The sequence below is a fragment of the Trachemys scripta genome, chromosome 10 (genome assembly GCF_013100865.1).
Source record: "Trachemys scripta elegans isolate TJP31775 chromosome 10, CAS_Tse_1.0, whole genome shotgun sequence".
NCBI classification, from domain to species: Eukaryota; Metazoa; Chordata; order Testudines; family Emydidae; genus Trachemys; species Trachemys scripta.
In genome coordinates, this window is record NC_048307.1 from 45006905 (window position 1) to 45025671 (window position 18767).

Below are 18767 nucleotides of genomic sequence, written 5' to 3' on the forward strand. Positions count from 1 at the left end.
ATTATATTGAACTTTTTTAGTGGCCTTTTCCTTCCCTCCTATCCTCCTCCCAAGCCCCACCCGGGCTACCGTGTCAGTTCTCTCCCTCTTTTTATAATCAATTAATAAAGAATGCATGATTTTTAAACGATAGTGACTTTATTTCCTTTGAAAGCAAGCTGGGATCGAAGAGGGAGGGTGGGTTGCTTACAGAGAACGAGTCAATCAAGGGGGTGGGTTTTCATCAAGGAAAAACAAACGGTAGCCTGGCCAGTCATGAAACTGGTTTTCAAAGCTTCTCTGATGCGCAGCGCTTCCTGGTGTGCTCTTCTAATCGCCCTGGTGTATGGCTGCACGTAATCAGAAGCCAGGCGATTTGCCTCAGCCTCCCACCCCACAATAAAGGTCTTCCCCTTACTCTCACAGAGATTGTGGAGCACACAGCAAGCAGCAATAACAATGGGAATATTGGTTTGGTTGAGGTCTGAGCGAGTCAGTAAAGTGCGCCAGCGATCTTTTAAACGTCCAAATGCACATTCTACCACCATTCTGCACTTGCTCAGCCTGTAGTTGAACAGCTCCTGACTCCTGTCCAGGCTGCCTGTATATGGCTTCATGCACAGCCATGGCATTAAGGGGTAGGCTGGGTCCCCAAGGATAATTATAGGCATTTCAACATCCCCAACAGTTATTTTCTGGTCCGGGAAGTAAGTCCCTTGCTGCAGCCGTTTAAACAGAGTAGTGTGCCTGAAGACGCGAGCGTCATGAACCCTTCCCGGCCAGCCCACGTTGATGTTGGTGAAACGTCCCTTGTGATCCACAAGTGCTTGCAGCACCATTGAAAAGTACCCCTTGCGGTTTATGTACTGGGTACCCTGGTGCTCCGGTGCCAAGATAGGGATATGGGTTCCATCTATCGCCCCACCAGTTAGGGAATCCCATTGCAGCAAAGCCATCCACTATGACCTGCACGTTTCCCAGAGTCACTACCTTTGGTAGCAGCAGCTCAGTGATTGCTTCAGCTACTTGCATCACAGCAACCCCCACAGTAGATTTGCCTACTACAAATTGATTCCCGACTGACCAGTAGCTGTCTGGCGTTGCAAGCTTCCAGAGGGCTATCGCCACTCGCTTCTCAATTGTGAGGGCTGCTCTCATCTTGGTATTCTTGCACTTCAGGGCAGGGGAAAGCAAGTCACAACGTTCCATGAAAGTGCCCTTATGCATGCGAAAGTTTTGCAGCCACTGGGAATCGTCCCACACCTGCAACACTATGCGGTCCCACCAGTCTGTGCTTGTTTCCCAGGCCCAGAATCGGCGTTCCACAGCATGAACCTGCCCCATTAACAGCATGATCTCCAAAGCGCCGGGGCCCGTGGTTTGATAGAATTCCATGTCCTCATCACTCTCGTCGCAGTGCTGCCGTAGCCTACTCCTCGTCTCCTGGTTTTGCAGGTTCTGGTTCAGCATAAACTGCACGATAACACGCGTGGTATTTACAATGTTCATGACTGCTGTCTTGAGCTGAGCGGGCTCCATGCTTGCCGCGGTATGGAATCTGCACTGTTCACCCAGGAAAAAGGTGCGAAACGGTTGTCTGCCATTGCTTTCCCGGAGGGAGGGGGAAGATGTACCCAGAACCACCCGCGACAATGTTTTTGACCCCATCAGGCATTGGGATCTCAACCCAGAATTCCAATGGGCAGAGGAGACTGTGGGAACTATGGGATAGCTACCCATAGTCCAACGCTCCGGAAATCGACACTAGCCCCGGTACATGGATGCACACTGCCGAATTAATGTGCTTAGTGTGGCTGTATACATTCAACTTCACAATCTGTTGCCAAAAATCGAATTCTGTACATTCGGATTAATGCCGTAGCATAGACATACCCTTTAAAACCATACCCTATGATATTCTGAAATAACTCATGTGTACACAAGGCCATAGCAAGTCTCCTCCAAGAGAAGTGTTTGGTGTATGTAACAGGATGGTTTGCCTGTGGGCTGGAGACCCTGGGACTAAGCCAGTCATGATTACAAGATGAGCCCCACCTGAGAGAAAGCAGGTGATTCCAGGGAGGATGTGGCTGAGAGAGTAGCTCAGACTACCAGAGGCAGGAAAGGAAGCCTGACAGAAAGCAGGGGAAGCTCAGGAAACAAAAGACTGTGGAGCTGGGACTGGTGGAAGGAGCAGCTAAGAGGAGCAAGTGTGGCTCCTGCAGAGCCCTGGCCAGATAAAAACTGCGAGTGAGAGTTAAAGAAGGGAAGACAAGCTGAAAAACTGTGTTTTTTGGGGACTTTTGAGATCTGCTTTTGACAGACTCTGTTCCTAACCTGAGGAGAACTGGTGATGAGTGAATTAAAGGCTTGAGCTTAAAAGGTCACTGGAGACAGCAAGTTCATGCGGGGAGGGGTGCAAACGAAGGGGAAACAGAGGCAGAATGGCTACAGACAGGGGTGGCAGGTTTGTAGAAATTTTGGGGGTGCCCAGAACCCGCCCCTGCCCAAACTCCACCCCCCACCTGCCCAAGGCTCTGGGAGGGAGTTTGGGTGGGGGAGGAGGTCTGGGGTGCAGGCCCTAGGCTGGGGCAGGGGATTGGGGTGCAGGCTTTGGGAGGGAGTTTGGGGATGGGATGGGATGCAGAGGGAGCAGGTGCAGGGGTGAGGCTGCAGATGAGGGGTTTGGGGTATGGGAGGGGCTCAGGGCTCAGGCAGAGGGTCAGGGTGTGGGGGGGATGAGGGCTCTGGCTGGGACTGGGGATGAGGTGTTTGGGGTGCTGGAGGGGCTCAGGGCTCGGGCAGAGGGTGCGGTGGGGGGGTGAAAGCTCTGACTGGGGGTGTGGGCTCTGTGGTGGGGAAGGGCTGGGGATGAGTTTGTTGTGCAGGCAGGCTGCTCCGGGACAGGGGCCAGAGAGGAGGACTCCCACCAGCCTTTTCCCTGCGGGCAGCAGCAAGCTCTGGGGGAGCAGCCCCCCTTTCCTGCCCCCCCAGCAGCACACAGTCACTGCATGTGCTCCTAGGGCCTCTCTCAGGTCCAGGAATCTCCCTCGCCTCCCCCGTGGTGGGTGCCAGGGGGTGCTGCGTGCGCCTCCTCCCCTGCTGTTGCCCCTGATTGTAGCTTCACTGGGGGGTGAGGGATGGGGCTACCTCCTTGCCCAGCATGGGGCAGGAGCGGTGACTTTGGGCGGGGGGGGGAGGTGAGGGAAGGCCCTGTGTTGCTGGAGGGTCCTGCCTGTCTGAGGTGGAAGGGCAGGCCCAGAGTCAGTCTGCCCTGGCAGTGGAGATGCGGGGCACTAGGACCTTGCGGCAGCAGTTGCTGCAGGGAGGCAACATGTAGCTGCACGGAAGAGACAGTGTGTCAGTTTTCAGAGTAGCAGCCCTGCTCCTGAGCCCTGGGGGGGGGGGGGGGGGGGGGGGGGGGGGGAACACGACCGCAGGGGGGCCAGGTGTCCTCCCGGCCCCAAATACTGGTGGAGCTGGGCCCCTGGGCTCTGTATATTGCTGGTGCCCGAGCACCACGTGGATATGGAACTCGCTGCCTATGGCTACAGTGGCAACTCTGGCCATGCTTGGGAGGCAGTAAGTGGCCACAGTGTTACAGCCTGTAATTGATTAGGCTGGGGTGAAGCTATGTGATGTTTTAAGAATTTGTAACCCAAAACAAAGTGCTTCAAGGAGGATACAACGTCTGGAAGCAGATGTCAAGGTGATGACTGTGGAAATAATTGCTTCCTCAGCCTAATACGGTAAGTCCATCCACTCATCATTGATCTTAAACCACTGAAATGTTCAAATAATGGATCAGATCATAGATCTTTCAAGAAGTGCCCATTCTTCAACCATACAGTAGAGTGATCAACATTTTCCAAAACATTGAGATCCCTCACCCAAAGTGGCAGGCATCTATGATCATACATAAAATTAAAATTGGCGTGTAACTGCCAATTCTTTTCAGTTCAACTGCTACAGCCCAACATGCATTCCCACTCTAAGGGAAGGGCATCTGCAGGGTCGGAAGGTGCCTGAGCAATTTACCCTGTGTCTAAATGATTATTCCCATATCGATCTGCACTTGGAGACTCAAATACTAAGTGTGACTGTTAAAACATTTGCATTTCGTAAGTAAGCTGAACATACAACAAACCATGTAATTGGGAGCCTAAGCAAACTAACCTACTTTAAAGTCTGTCTGGTTTTAAACATTTTGTGTGAGGGGGAAAAAAAGTATCATTATACATAGTGATTTAATGAACACAGAGTCCAATGACAAAAGTTAGATACATCATAAAAGGGAAGGAGGAAGAGAGACTAATATGTGGAAACAAATATACCTTATCAGAATTCATTAACAGAACATTGTAAAAGTAATTGCCACAAAGTCGAGGGGCAAGGAACCAAATGCCAAAGAAACACTTTAAATGACTAGTATAGGAGAAGTGCAAAGAAAAATATTCTTGATATTTTTATTGCTTCTTTATGATTTATAGAGTATCTAAAAGTTGTGTGTTTGTGTTTTAATAACACATTCACAAATAGGGCTTTACTTCTCTTCATGGAGGTCCCACTGGAAAACCAGAGTGGGAAAGGGAGATCAAAACAGACTGAAACCTGAGCTACAGACTTTCCAGCCCTCCATTAGAAGAGAGAGAACATTTAATCAGAAGTATATAACATTTTTATCAAATGTAATCAGGGTTTCTATTTTATCCTAATCAGGTTCTCATACTGATCCCATCAATTAAAAAAACACTATATATAACAAATACAAGAAAGTGGAAAGTGATAGTCACTAATATAAATCAGAAGGTAGGAATGGCAGAAAATTGATAAGGGAAGCAAAGGGACAATAGAAGAAAGGTATGGCCAGCAGAGTTAAGGGCAATGAGAATTTTAAAAGTATATTAGGAACAAAAAGAATCCTAACAATGGTATTTGTCCATTACTACATAGAAATGGTAGAATTATCAATAATGCAGACAAGGCAGAAGTGTTCAATAAATAGTTCTGTATTAAAAAAAAAGGATAATGTAGTCATAGCAAATAACTCTTTCCATTATACTAGCATCTCAGGATGATGTTAAACAGCAACTACTAAAATTAGACATTTTTAAATCAGTGGGGCCAGTTAAGTTGCATCCAAGAGTTTTAAAGGACCTGCTGAAATATTGTGTCCATTTCTGCTGTCTGCAGTTCAAGAAGGCTATTGATAAATGGGAGACAGTGCAGAGGAGAGGATTACAGGATTACAAAACATGCCTTAAAGTGATAGACTCATGGAGCTCAATCTATTTATCTTAACTAAGAGAAGGTTATGGGGTGATTTGATTACAGTCTGTAAGTACCTCTATGGGGAACAAATATTTAATAATAGGCTATTCAATCTAGAAGAAATGGGTATATCATGAGCCAATAGCTGGAAGCTGAAGCTAGACAAATTCAGAATGAAATAAGGCATAATCTTTTTTAACAGTGAAAGTAATAAGCCATTGGAACAACTTATCAAGTGTCATTGTGGATTTTCCATCGCTGACAACGTTTAAATCAAGACTAGATTTTTTTTGAAAAGGTCTGCTCTAGGAATTATTTTAGGGAGTTCTATGGCCTGTTACACAGGAAGTCACACTAGCTGATTATAGTGGACCCCCTTCTGGCCTTAGAATCTATGACTATGAAAAATACCTTAGCTGAGTGCCTGAGTTTGTGTTACAGGTTTTAACAAATTTTAACCCAAAGAGTTTAACTAAGCATCTCCAAATGGCTGGGAAAGCAGTAGCTCAAGTTTCAGCTCAGTAGTCTTTCCCACAAACCTCTATCCCGTCTTCCATTGAGTCCCCAGCAGAAGTAGGGAAGTTGAGAAGTGATATTCCTGATATTTCTCAGACAAGAAAAAGCTTGAAGCTCTTTAAATTACATCCTAAAAGAGCACTACATTTTTCCCTTTTAATTTAAGAATTAAATGTAAAAATTCTAACAAAATATTAATGATTCATGATTAAGACCACAGAAAGTCTGGCAATTAAAAAATTCATTTTCTGATAGCCTCATAAGTACTTATTGGTATTCTTACTCAAATGTGTCACTTAAGATAGCGTGATCTCTTGGTCCAATATTGGCAGTTAGCCAATATTCAGAGTCTTGCCAGGTTGTTTCCGTTAGGAAGAGAAATTAATTATACGAATCAGATATTTCTCTGGGGAAATCATGTTTACGAAGAATGTAACCAAAGTCCTGTTTCCTGAACGAAGTAGGAACAAACAGTTTCCTTGTCCATAATCCCCAAGCCTGCATTTCCAACTAGTTCTGTTACCCCAGGAGCTCTGTTCCTGTTCCCTCTCAGGGCCATGCTCATGACGGTTTCTCGCAGTGTTTACTAGTTTTCTGTGTCTGACACACACTGTTGCAACAAATCAATCCCAAAGCCCCTGCACTTGCAAACAGTCTCCAGGGACACCCCATAGGCAACAGGGCTTAGCTTCTGCTCTTGTCCTGACATGCTGACTAGTGCCTTGGGTGGTAGCTTCATTTGATTCAGCTATCACTACACGAAGAGGCATTTAGTTGCTACTTCTTTTAGACTGATTGAAGTGTTCTTATTATACCTGTTGACTTTAGTCAGATCCGTGATTGATGGCAGCCATTAACCCCTTCCAACATAACATTATTACTTTTTGTTACATATTTAAGGAAAAGAAGAACACAGAATAGTATACAAGTAAGATGCAGCTGAGTTAACTTTGCTTTTGTAGCAGTTCTCAATTTGAGTCCCGCCATCCCCTGGGGGGCTGAAGTCTCAGCTGCCCTGGAACTACATGGCCCCATGGGGGCTGAAGCCCCAGCTTCTCCAGAACCCTGCCACCCCACAGAGGCTGAAGTCAAAGCCTGAGCAACTTAGCTTTGCAGGGCCCCCTGTGGCACGAAACCTCAGGCAACTGCCCTGCTTGCTACCCCTAATGTTGGCCCTGGCTTTTATATGCAGAAAAACAGTTGTTGTGGCACAGGTGGGCTGTGGAGTTTAGCATGTTTGGGGTGGGGGGGGGTTCAGAAAGAAAAAGGTGGAGAACTCCTGTGCTACTAGACATGAGCTGTAGAAATTCCATTGTGTGTTCCATTTTTGTGTCTCAGTGGATTTACTACACAAATAGTCATCAAATTCTCAGTTTACAAGAGAATTTCCTAATTGCTAGCACCGCAAATTCAAACTAGAACCTAAGTGCAAAGAAAAAAGGGTTACTTACCTTTCGTAACTGTTGTTCTTCGAGATGTGTTGTTCGTGTCCATTCCAATCAGGTGTGTGCGTGCGCACGTGCATGTTGGCCGGAAGATTTTTCCCTTAGCAGCATCTGTCTGGTCAGCCTGGGCGACCCCTGGAGTCGCACCCTCAGGGTGCCTAATATATAGCCCTGCCGTCCCACCACCCCTTCAGTTCCTTCTTGCCGGCTACTCTGACAGAAGGGTACGAGGGTGAGTATTGGAATGGACATGAACACCACATCTTGAAGAACAGTTACGAAAGGTGAGTAACCGTTTTTTTCCCCGAGTGCTTGTTCATGTCGATTCCAATCAGGTGACTCCCAAGCCAAATCTAGGAGGTGGGGTTGGAGCTGTCCACTGATTGGAGTACTGCTCTACCAAAGGCCACATCATCTCTAGCCTGCTTAGTAATCGCATAGTGCACGGCCAAAGTGTGTATGGATGACCATGTTGCTGCCCTGCAGATTTCCTGGGTGGAGACTTGAGCCAGGAACGCTGTTGATGAAGCTTGCGCCCTTGTAGAGTGCACCATTATCGGGGGCGCTGGAATCCCTGCTAGATTGTAGCACTCATTAATGTAGGCCACAATCCATGATGAAATGCGCTGGGTCGAAATCTGCTGTCCCTTCATCCTGTCTGCTACTGCGACAAAAGAGCTGTACCAAACTTCCTGAACGGTTTCATCCTCTCGTAACAGGCCAGCGCTCTGCAGATGTCTAGATTGTGGAGCCTGTGCTCCCTGCTACTCGAATGAGGTTTAGGGTAGAAAACTGGGAGGAAAATGTCCTGGTTGAGGTGGAACTGTGACACAACCTTCAGGAGGAAGGCCGGTTGGGGTCCGAGCTGAACCTTGTCCTTAAAAATACGGTGTAGGGCAGCTCCGACGTTAAAGCCCTGAGCTCAGACACCCTCCGGGCTGAACTTATCGCCACCAGGAACGCGACCTTGTAAGAAAGGTAGAGCAGGGATCATGTTGCTAAAGGCTCAAAGGGATGCCGCATGAATCTAGAGAGGACCAAGTTGAGGTCCCAAGCAGGAACCGGTTGGCAGACGTGTGGGTACAACCTGTCAACGTCCTTCAGGAAGCGGCTGACCAGAGGGTTAGCAAAAACGGAAGGGCCCTGTACCCCTGGATGGCAAGCCAAGATGGCAGCCAGGCACACTCTTATGGAAGACAAGGAGAGACCCTCCTGCTTCAAGTGGAGAAGATAATCCAAAATGTGGGGCACTGAGGCTAGCACGGGGGGCAAGTCGCGCTGTGCTGACCAGACTGAAAATCTCTTCCACTTGGCCAGGTACATGGCCCTAGTAGAGGGTTTCCTACTGCCGAGAAAGACCTGTCTGACTTGTTCTGAACAGGAAAGCTCAAACGGATTCAGCCATGGAGCCTCCATGCTGTGAGATGGAGTGACTGCAGGTTTGGGTGTTGGAGACACCGGTGATTCTGAGTGAGAAGGTCCAGGAAGAGCGGCAAGGTAATCAGGGCTCCCACGGACATGTCTAGGAGAGACGTGTACCAATGCTGTCAGGGTCAGGCTGGTGCTATGAGAATGACCCGGGCCTGGTCTCTGTGGATCTTGAGCGGGACCTTGTGGACGAGCGGTATGGGCAGAAGGCGTATAGAAGAGTTCCCCTGCAATGAACTTGTTGAGGTCGTGCAGGTCCAGGATAGGCCTGAGGCTGCTTTTGGCCTTCGGTATTAGGAAATAGCAGAAATAGAAGCCCTTGCCCCCATGTTCCAGTGGAACCTCCTCCACCGCCCCTAGTGCTAGGAGCGACTGCACCTCCTGAATGAGAAGTTGCTTGTGAGAAGGATCCCTGAAGAGGGACGGGGAAGGGGGTTGGGAGGGCACAGAACTGGATGGAGTATCCCCTCTCTACCATGCGGAGCACCCAGCGCTCCGACGTGATATGGGACCATGCATGGTAGAAAAGGGATAGTCGTGAGGAAAAGGTAAGGCGGGGTAGATCCATTCTCTGGTCTGGAACACTGTCCTCAATCACACCTTCAAAAGGCCGGCTTAGGGCCAGAGAGTGGTTTGGGCTAGCCAGAGCCTTGATTAGCACAAGGGTGTTGCCTCCTCCTGCCGCTCCGGTTCCTCCTCTGAGAACTGTCCTGGCGGTTCTGCTGCTGGAACCTTTGAGGAGGTTGCAGGAGGAAGTCTCTCTGCTGTGTGGCGGGGGTATGCAAGCCCAAGGATCTGAGGGTGGCTCAGGAGTCTTTTAGGCTGTGGAGCCATTTGTCTTCTCTGAAAACAAAGTCTCACCCTCAAACGGGAGGTCCTGAATGGTTTGCTGGACCTCATAGGGTAACCCTGAGACTTGCAGCCAGGTTCCTTGGCGCATAGCCACCCCTGATGCCACTACTCTAGTGGCAGCATCTGCAGTGTCTAAAGCTGCCTGCAAGGAGGCCCTGGAGACTAGTTTCCCTTCTTCCACTAAGGCGGTGAACTCCGACCGAGAATCCGAAGGAACGAACTCCGTGAACTTCGCCATTGCTGCACAGGTGTTATAAGAGTACCCATTGTGAGTGAAGGACCTTGGAAACCCGGTCTCTCCCACTGGTCAGCCGCATTGACCACCAGCGAGTCCGGAGGCGGGTGGGAGTACAGATGCTCAAAGCCTCTGGAGGGCAAGAAATACCGCTGCTCATTGCGTTTGGCAGTGCGTGGCAAGGATGCCGGCGTCTGCCACAGGGTCTTAGTGGTGTCCACAACTGTCTTTATGAGGGGCAAGGCTACCCGTGAAGGTCCCGAGGTGCTAGAATGTCCATCATGGGATCTGCCTCCTCTACCGCCTCCTCAACCTTGATGCTCAGACCCTGGGCAGCCCTGCAGAGCAACTGCTGTGGGACTGTTGTCCTCTAATGCAGGAGCTATGGCCGCCCCTGCCAACGTGTCGGAAGCATGTGCCGGTAGTGGAAGCTCCCTACCATTTGCACCGGAGAGGGTCACGTGACTCCTGGGGCAGCTTTGGAGGAAGTGGTGCTGTAACAGGTGTTGGCGTCGGCATCAGTCTCACCAGAGGGAGCTACATTGGCACGCTCACAGGAGCTGCCAGAGTCGGGGGGGCCCGGTGCCAACATCGGTACCGGGGCCGTAGGTGCCTGCATCGAGGTAGACGTCGACAATGGTGCAGGCGTGGGAGACAGGTGCGTCGATGCCATGAAGGCCGGTGCCGAAGTCGGAGCCGAGCATGATGCAAAGGCATTGGGACCATAGGCGCCGAGGGCAGATGCACAGCGGAAGGCGGCACAAAAGTGGCTGAGGCCACTGAAGATGTTGCTGGGTGGGCCCTGGGTTCCTCCCTTGCCCTGGTGAAAAGCCCAGGGGGTCCAGAAAGGCCACTGAGACGGGTTCTGCCACTGCGGAGGCCACGCCTGAAGCTCTTTTCTGTCTCTACCCGACCTCGCTCTATGATTTCTGCTCCTACCCGAGCAATAGGAGTCGGACTCTGACTCCGAGGTCTCAGACACCGAAGACCATGGAGGAGCCGATCCTTGATGCCTCAAACGTTGAGAGCTTGGGGAGCTGGTAGGCTCTCTGTCGGAATGAGTAGGTGCCCAGGGACAAGCCGAAGGCGTCTTGATATCATAGCCGGCTTCCCTTTAGAGTGCACCGGAGGATGTGGCTCCGTCGGCGCTGAGAGTTCCTCCCTGGCAGGCGAGAACGGTGCCGTCAGGTGGAGGAGGTCCTGAGCAGCCTGGTACGCTTCCGGCGTGTACGTGAGATGCAGCTGCTGCGTAGGCACCGGTGATCGAGATGGGGCTGGAGTCGACTGTCGCACCTGGACAGGAGTTGACACGGCCCCAAAAGGAGATGCCGAGGAGTGGCCCGCTTGGGGTCACACATCTCATGGCTTAGCTGGAGAACAGTCCTCCGGGTTTTTCTTCTTTTGAGGCACCGGAGAGTGAGAGCGGTGCTTACTGTCAGATGGGCCCCAGGAGTAGCTGTGACAGTGCCGAGCGTCCCTGGAGGAGTCCTTCCTCGGTGCTGAACTCGCCGACAGGGCACTCTGCATTGAGGACACTGCTGTTGGAGTCGGGTCTCTCGAGCCCAGGTCGGAGTGGGTGTGTAGGGCTGCCTCCATGAGGATCACCTTGAGCCGCTGTTCCCTTTCTTTAAGTGTTCTCAGATGGAACTCACAGCAGATCTTACAATCTTTCTGATGGGTCTCCCCCAGGCACCGTAGACACGATGAGTGTAGGTCACTTTTCAGCATGCGCTTGAGCCCGGGAACCGCGGCATACCATGGTGCCAGGGCCAGAGTGTGTGGGAGGAACCACCAACAAACACTATACTATATTAAACTATTAACTCGAACAACACTAAGAATTAACTATATACAACGGAATAGAGAAGAAACTTGCTGAGCAAGAGCCAAGGGAAATTCCAGCCACCATCCCTGGTGGTAAGAAGGAACTGAAGGGGTGGTGGGTCGGCGGGGCTATATATTAGGCGCCATGAGGGCGCCACTCCAGGGGGCGCCCAGGCTGACCCGACAGATGCTGCTAAGGGAAAAATCTTCTGGCCAACGTGAACATGCGCACACACGCACACACACACACACACACACACACACACACACCTCTGATTGGAATCAATGTGAACAAGCACTCGAAGAATTCTTTCTGGCTCACACATCTCCACTCAAAAGCTTCTACAATATGGCCCTCATTTACCATATGTAACCCTGTCTGCAGCAGATTTCAAAGATGTAAATGAGAATAGATTTTTGCCCCTGTAATTGGAATTTAGTTAACAATTGTGATGTTCAGTACAGAATCCAACTCACTCTCCCAAAGTGATATTGGCTCTGCAGTGCTAACAAGATAAAAAATAGTATATTTCTTTTTATTATTTAAATCCGAAGAGTTGGCTGAATATACAAGGGTCTGAGTAAGATGTTTTATGCACTGACTTTTCAGAGCAGAACTGTGTTTTAAAAGTAGTCCGTAAATTTGAAATCTAATCTCTTTTTTAAAAAAGCTTTAAAAATAGATTCAGATACCACACTTGCCTTTGAGTCCCCCTGTCAATATCTGGTCATGTTTTCCTACTTTTTAAAGTGTCTCTGTCTTCTGATGCTCTCTGAAGGCCTCTCAAACAATTGAAGAAAGTGACTGTATACAAAATGCTGTTAAATTAACCAAGTAAACAAACTGAAAACAGAGGAAGAGAGGTCACTTGACAGTAATTGTGGTTCTTTGAGGGTGTCCTATGCACATTCACACTCTGCCCACCTTCCTTTTTTCCTTCATAAATGTGTCACTCTGAAGAGGCACTTCTCAAGAACAGGAATAAACAGAAATACGCAGAGGGCACCCTGCAGAAACATTTCCCCCTCTAGTCTTTCAGTTGTAGTAGCCTTTTTTGTTTATAAAAGAAAAATAAGTTTGCAGCACTTAAAGGCTGCGTCAACAATATTAATAAGCTCCTTGCTTAGGAACTAGTGCACTGGTGTAGCTTACTAGTGCTGATCATTTTAACAGTATAGTCTGAGGCAGGTCTACATTACAAACCTGTATCAGTATAACTATGTTGCTCAGGGGTATGAAAAATCTATCCCTGAGCAATGTAGCTATACCGAACTAACCCCCCATATAGCCAACGCTATGTTGATGGGAAAGCTTCTCCTGTCAATATAGCTATTGCCTCTCGTGGAGGTGGATTAATTATGTCGAGGGCAAAAGCTCTCCTATTGGTGTAGTAGGTTTTCACTAAAGCATTACAGTAGCGCAGCTGAGCCGGTACTGCTGTAGCGCATGAAGACAAGCCCTAAGTTCCTTGAAGCAACTATTGCATACTTAGGACCAAACTCTGCATCGTGGAAGAGCTTCAACTGAAGTCAATGGGAGTTTGTCTGAGAAAGTAGTGCAGGATGTGTCCCTTAACCATGTAAGTGTAGGCTTAAATTTTAGTGCCCATGTTCCATGTGCAGCTTTCAAACAGTCATAGCTGTCAAATCATATTCCAAAGGTTTTACTTACACACACACACACACACACACACACACACACACACACAGCAGAGACACTAGTTCATAATGAGATAATTACCATATATACTCTATCATAAACCGGTTCGTTTATAAGCCGACCCCCCCCAAGATGGATAAGTAAAAATGGAAAATTTTTATAACCCATTCATAAGCTGACCCTATAATTCAGGGGTCAGCAAACTTTGGCTCCCGGGCCATCAGGATAAGCCGCTGGTGGGCCAAGATGGTTTGTTTACCTCAAGCGTCCGCAGGCACGGAGGTAAACCTAAGTAAACAAAAAGTGTCCTGGCGCGCCAGCTGCTTACCCTGATTGGCCGGGATAGCAACTGGTGGGGAAATTTTTTTGGGGGGGGAGAAGCTGGGAGTCAGGGGAGTAACCCCTGTGACCACCCCCCACATAACCCCACCCCTAGCCTGGGACCCCCACAGTCTCCCCATCCCATCCCTTCCCACCTTATCTGGCGAGGACCAGGGGAGGATGTCTCTGGCCTGGCTGAAGCTGCTCCGGCAGGGCAGACTGGGTGGCGCGGCCGCAGCATGTTCCGGCGGGCTGGGCTGGGCGGCACGGCCTCAGCATGCTCTGGGAGGTGGGGCTGAGCGGCAGGGCTGCAGCCTGCCAGCCCCAGAGCTGCAGCTGCTTTGGAGGCTGTGGGGAGAGCAGCGTGGCCAGAAGTGGAGAGACTCTGGCCCCACCTCTTCCCTTCTGTCTCTGCTGGCTGTGCTGCCTTCTCCTTGCTCCCTCTGTTTGGGGAAGGGGCTGTGTCCCACCTCTCCCTCTCTATACCCATTCATAAGCTGACCCCCGTCTCTGGTGCTTCCCTTTTTTACTAAAAAAATTCGGCTTATGAACGAGTATATACGGTACATTTTTGCAAAGCTTCAATCTTTGGTCACTATGCCCATGTGTGGTTAGTTTTATTTTTTTATTTTAAACACACACAGCCAGAAGAGTCTTCCCATCCACTTCCTGGATCTCAAAGAAAATGAAGAGATTTTGCTCAAATTTTCCTAAAAGATTCACCTTCCGGCAGAGAAGAAGAATGAAAAATGTGAGACCAAGAAAGTAGATTTTGCTGTCTAAAATTCACTAAGTGATACATTTGAACATATACCTTGAGCCCTTGCCAGGGCAGACTGCCTCGAAGAAAATACATGAACATGTGGCCAAGGGCTTCCAAGTCATCTCGCCGACTTTGCTCTGAAAGGTACAAGAGACCACATGTTATTGCTTCAGCTACTGAAGTAAAACTAACTGGTTCAGCAACCAGATTTATTTCTGAAATAATGTATTACATGAAAACTTTATTTACTTTTCTTTCCATATGCTCAAAAATTATTATAGCTCAGATCATTCTCTTGTATAAGAATACCTAAAACTGGCCAAAGCAAATAAATGCCAAATTAAAAAAAAAAAAAAAAAAAAAAAAAAAAAATCAGCTAGTGGTAATTGGTCTACACAAAGGCTGGACATACTGTACAATAGAGAATGTTAAAATTCTTGTGTCACTCAGATCAAAATGGAGGATTAAAGTAGCAATAGTACAAGAGTAAAGCAGTCCCCAAGCTGTGGTCTCAAGAGTGATGGTGGTCTGAAGCATTTGATGACCATCCTGTAGAGACTGGATAGGTCACATGTTGCTGGCTCTTTTCCAACTGTTTTTATAGCTCAATACATCACAGCAATTAAAAATAAATATTTCCCTGTTTCTTTTCCTTACAAGTGTTTGCTGTAGTTGCCACAAAGATGTTATATGATTGTGAATGGAAGAGAAGGTGGTCCATATGATCACAGGTGGGAGGGGAGGTGTCCATAAGTTAATCCATTAAGATGCAGGCCTACATTATGAAAAAGTTTGAGAACCGATGCAATAGAGGACACCAATCCTAAGCATTTCATTTATTAGTTCAGATACAAATGGGGCTTTTTCCTTGTATAGTTCAACATGAGCCAAAATGCTTGATTTCAAAGCCCTTCTTTGTGAGCAGGCTGCTGTCCAGCAGAGTAAAGCTTCAGGCCAGTGAATGAGGATAAACACAATGTAAGTATTTTTAAAAACTAACGAAAGCTAGGAGACCCCAGCTTCAATCTGTTTGATTTCTAGTTTATGATGTTTTAGAAAAACTTCTGAACTCTGAGATGCAGTTTATGGATCAATCTGCTTTCCCCAGGAATTAAAAAACTGAAGTGAAGTTAGGTTACAGACCAGCTTGCCATTACTTCCACCTGCAGGCAGCTCACACATTCAGAGCCAGGAATGTGGAGCAAATCCAGTCATCCAACCCACATGTAGAAACACAATATGCTTAAAGAGCTGTCCCTGTGCTGTGTAATTTGCATGAAGAGGAGCAAGCAGTTCTTTGCACAGCATGATTTGTCGTGGAAACTACATAGCAAATATAGCTCTCAAAATAGTACGTGAAGAGGAGAGGCTAAAAAGGCAACTACTGCATGTCACTGATATAGCTGTAAATAGGAAGGATACAACTCTTAATTCAATGGGGAAAATAATTACAATATGGATACAGTTATCAGCAAAAGAGTCAGGATCTTTGACCCTGGAAAAGGACTGGAAAAATGCCATAGTCAGTTTGATTAGAATAACAATGCTCAGCATTAAATCATTACCAAGAAATTAGCAATGATGATCTAGAGAGGACTTTGATCATACACTCTCCCCACCTTTACACAGGAGGAAACTTCATCTGCGTCAAATTCACTAGCAAGACACCACTCATACCGTGGCTTCCTGCAATGCCTCCAACCTATTACAAGAGTCTCAATTGTTACATCTTCCTGTAACAAGAGGCCCCTCTTAAGTAGTTATGATGATATACACACTGTACGATGTTTTAACATGTTGTCTACACTAGGTGGCACAACTCTCCACGTAAGACAATAAGAACCCAACACCACCTTCCCAAAATTAAAAACATCTTAGAAACAACTATACTTTTCAGAAGCAAGGCCTTTAAAGTAAGCTAGAAAAGCTGCAATTAAAATAAATCCATTATATAATTAATAATTTAAACATAAAAACAAGTACTATTCTCCTTTTGGGACTTGAGTGACTTGGTGCAAAAATAGTTTTGAAGGCAATAGTTAATCACCCAAACTTTTAAAAACATTTCCTTTCACATCCTGCATACTTACAAGTTAGTGTTCATCAACAATAAAAATCAAGGTTATTCACCCATTAGTGGAGTTTGAGAACAGCCTCTGCACATTCCCAATTGTAGGATCAAGAAATCTGTATCATCAGCTTTCTAACTCTTCTAAAGAGCAGCATCCATTGGGACTATTCACACTCCCTGTCCCGCCTACCTCCTTGTGTACATTTCTGAGGCTATAAAATAAGAGAGTGAGGAGGGATTGGCCCAAACAGACACCACTCTCCAGAAGCTTCCAGAAGGAGTGTATTTGCCTTGATCTCATAAATGGGGACCTACAGAGGCCACTTGCAAACTGTTCCATTATCCTAGATGTTTAAGGGAACATAAATATTTAGTAAAATGGAGTTGATTTGGAACTTCAAAAGCAATTATTTTCAAGTTTAGAACAGCAACATTTTAGTCACTAGGGCAAAGTAAGTTTCTGATATTAAAATCAGGCAAAGCCAAGTGATGCTTTGTTAAAAGTAGTGGAAACCAGAGTGAGACGTTCTCCTACTTTAGCTGCTATTTGGAGGAGGCATGCGATGGGCTAGATAATCTAACAGTCCCAACAAGCTGCCGGCTGCTCCAACTTTCTCTGAGACTGGCAAGTGTTTAGAGCAAGATTCTTACTTGTTTCTGTGGCTGAAGGGACAACCCTCCTTTATTATGGAAGGTTGAAGCAGGGGCCGGGGAAAACGAGACACTGTAAAATGAGGTCAAGGAAATGTAAAGTATTTAGGAAAATTAACAGGAGTACTTGTGGCACCTTAGAGACTAACATTTATTTGAGCATAAGCTTTCGTGAGCTACAGCCCACTCCATCAGATGCATAGAATGGAACATATAGTAAGAAGATGCATCTGATGAAGTGGGCTGTAGCTCACGAAAGCTTATGCTCAAATACATTTGTTAGTCTCTAAGGCCTGGTCTACACTAGGAGGTTATGTCGAATTTAGCAGCGTTAAATCGAATTAACCCTGCACCTGTCCACACAACAAAGCTATTTAGTTCGACATAGAGGTCTCTTAAATTCGATTTCTGTACTCCTCCCTGACGAGGGGAGTAGCGCTAAATTCGACATGGCCATGTCGAATTAGGGTAGGTGTGGATGGAAATCGACGCTAATAGCTCCAGGAGCTATCCCAGAGCGCACCACTCTGTTGACGCTCTGGACAGCAGTCCGAGCTCGGATGCTCTGACCAGCCACACAGGAAAAGCCCCGGGAAAATTTGAATTCCTTTTCCTGTCTGGGCAGTTTGAATCTCATTTCCTGTTTGGACATCGTGGCGAGCTCAGCAGCACTGGCAACGATGCAGAGTTCTCCAGCAGAGGTGACCATGCAATCTCAGAATAGAAAGAGGGCCCCAGCATGGACTGATCGGGAAATCTTGGATCTGATTGCTGTGTGGGGCGATGAGTCTGTGCTTTCGGAGCTGCGATCGAAAAGACTGAATGCAAAGATCTACGAGAAGATCTCAAAAGCCATGACAGAGAGAGGATACAGCCGGGATGCAACGCAGTGCCGCGTGAAAATCAAGGAGCTGAGACAAGCGTACCAGAAGACCAAAGAGTCAAACGGACGCTCCGGATCCCAGCCCCAGACATGCCGTTTCTACGAGGCATTGCATTCCATTCTAGGTGCGGCCGCCACCACTACCCCACCACTGACCGTGGACTCTGAGGATGGGATATTGTCGACGGCCGCTTCCTCAGAGATGTTAGCGGACGGGGAAGATGAGGAAGGTGAGGAGGAGGACGAGGCAGCACTGATTTCCCAGACAGCCAGGATCTCTTCATCACCCTCACAGAGATCCCCTACCAACCATCCCCAGGCGTTAACCCAGACCCTGAATCAGGGGAAGGATCAGTCGGTAAATGTTTTAAACATGTAAACATTTATTTTGAACAGAACAGGAATATTAACAATGGGTTTATCATGATTAGTTTGCCCTAGGCGCTTAACGTTTTAGTCCTTGGCAGTGCAACTTCTGGAAAAGAAGGTCTATATGTCCGGGGATAGAGCTGAAATCCTCATGGGACATCTCCACGAAGCTCTCCTGGAGGTAATTGGAAAGCCTTTGCATGAGGTTCCTGGGGAGAGCGGCCTTATTGTGTCCTCCGTGGTAAGAAACTTTTCTTCACCATAATGACAGGTTTCAGAGTAGCAGCTGTGTTAGTCTGTATCCGCAAAAAGAACAGGAGTACTTGTGGCACCTTAGAGACTAACAAATTTATTAGAGCATAAGCTTTCGTGGACTACAGCCCACTTCTTCGGATGCAGTGGTCCACAAAAGCTTATGCTCTAATACATTTGTTAGTCTCTAAGGTGCCACAAGTACTCCTGTTCTTTTTGCGGATACAGACTAACACAGCTGCTACTC

The 18767-nt window shown here is 47.6% G+C and overlaps 1 protein-coding gene across 1 annotated transcript in view; it reads right to left on the reverse strand.

Moving 5' to 3' along the window:
• Positions 1-18767, reverse strand: part of LOC117883894 (casein kinase I-like) — a 309830-nt gene that overhangs the window by 61113 nt on the left and 229950 nt on the right. Inside the window, exons 6-7 of the mRNA XM_034783736.1 lie at positions 16556-16577; positions 14346-14431 (exon numbers count right to left, since the gene is read on the reverse strand). Of these exons, the coding sequence (XP_034639627.1) occupies positions 14346-14431; positions 16556-16577 (108 nt within the window). The remainder of the gene's footprint in view (positions 1-14345; positions 14432-16555; positions 16578-18767) is intronic.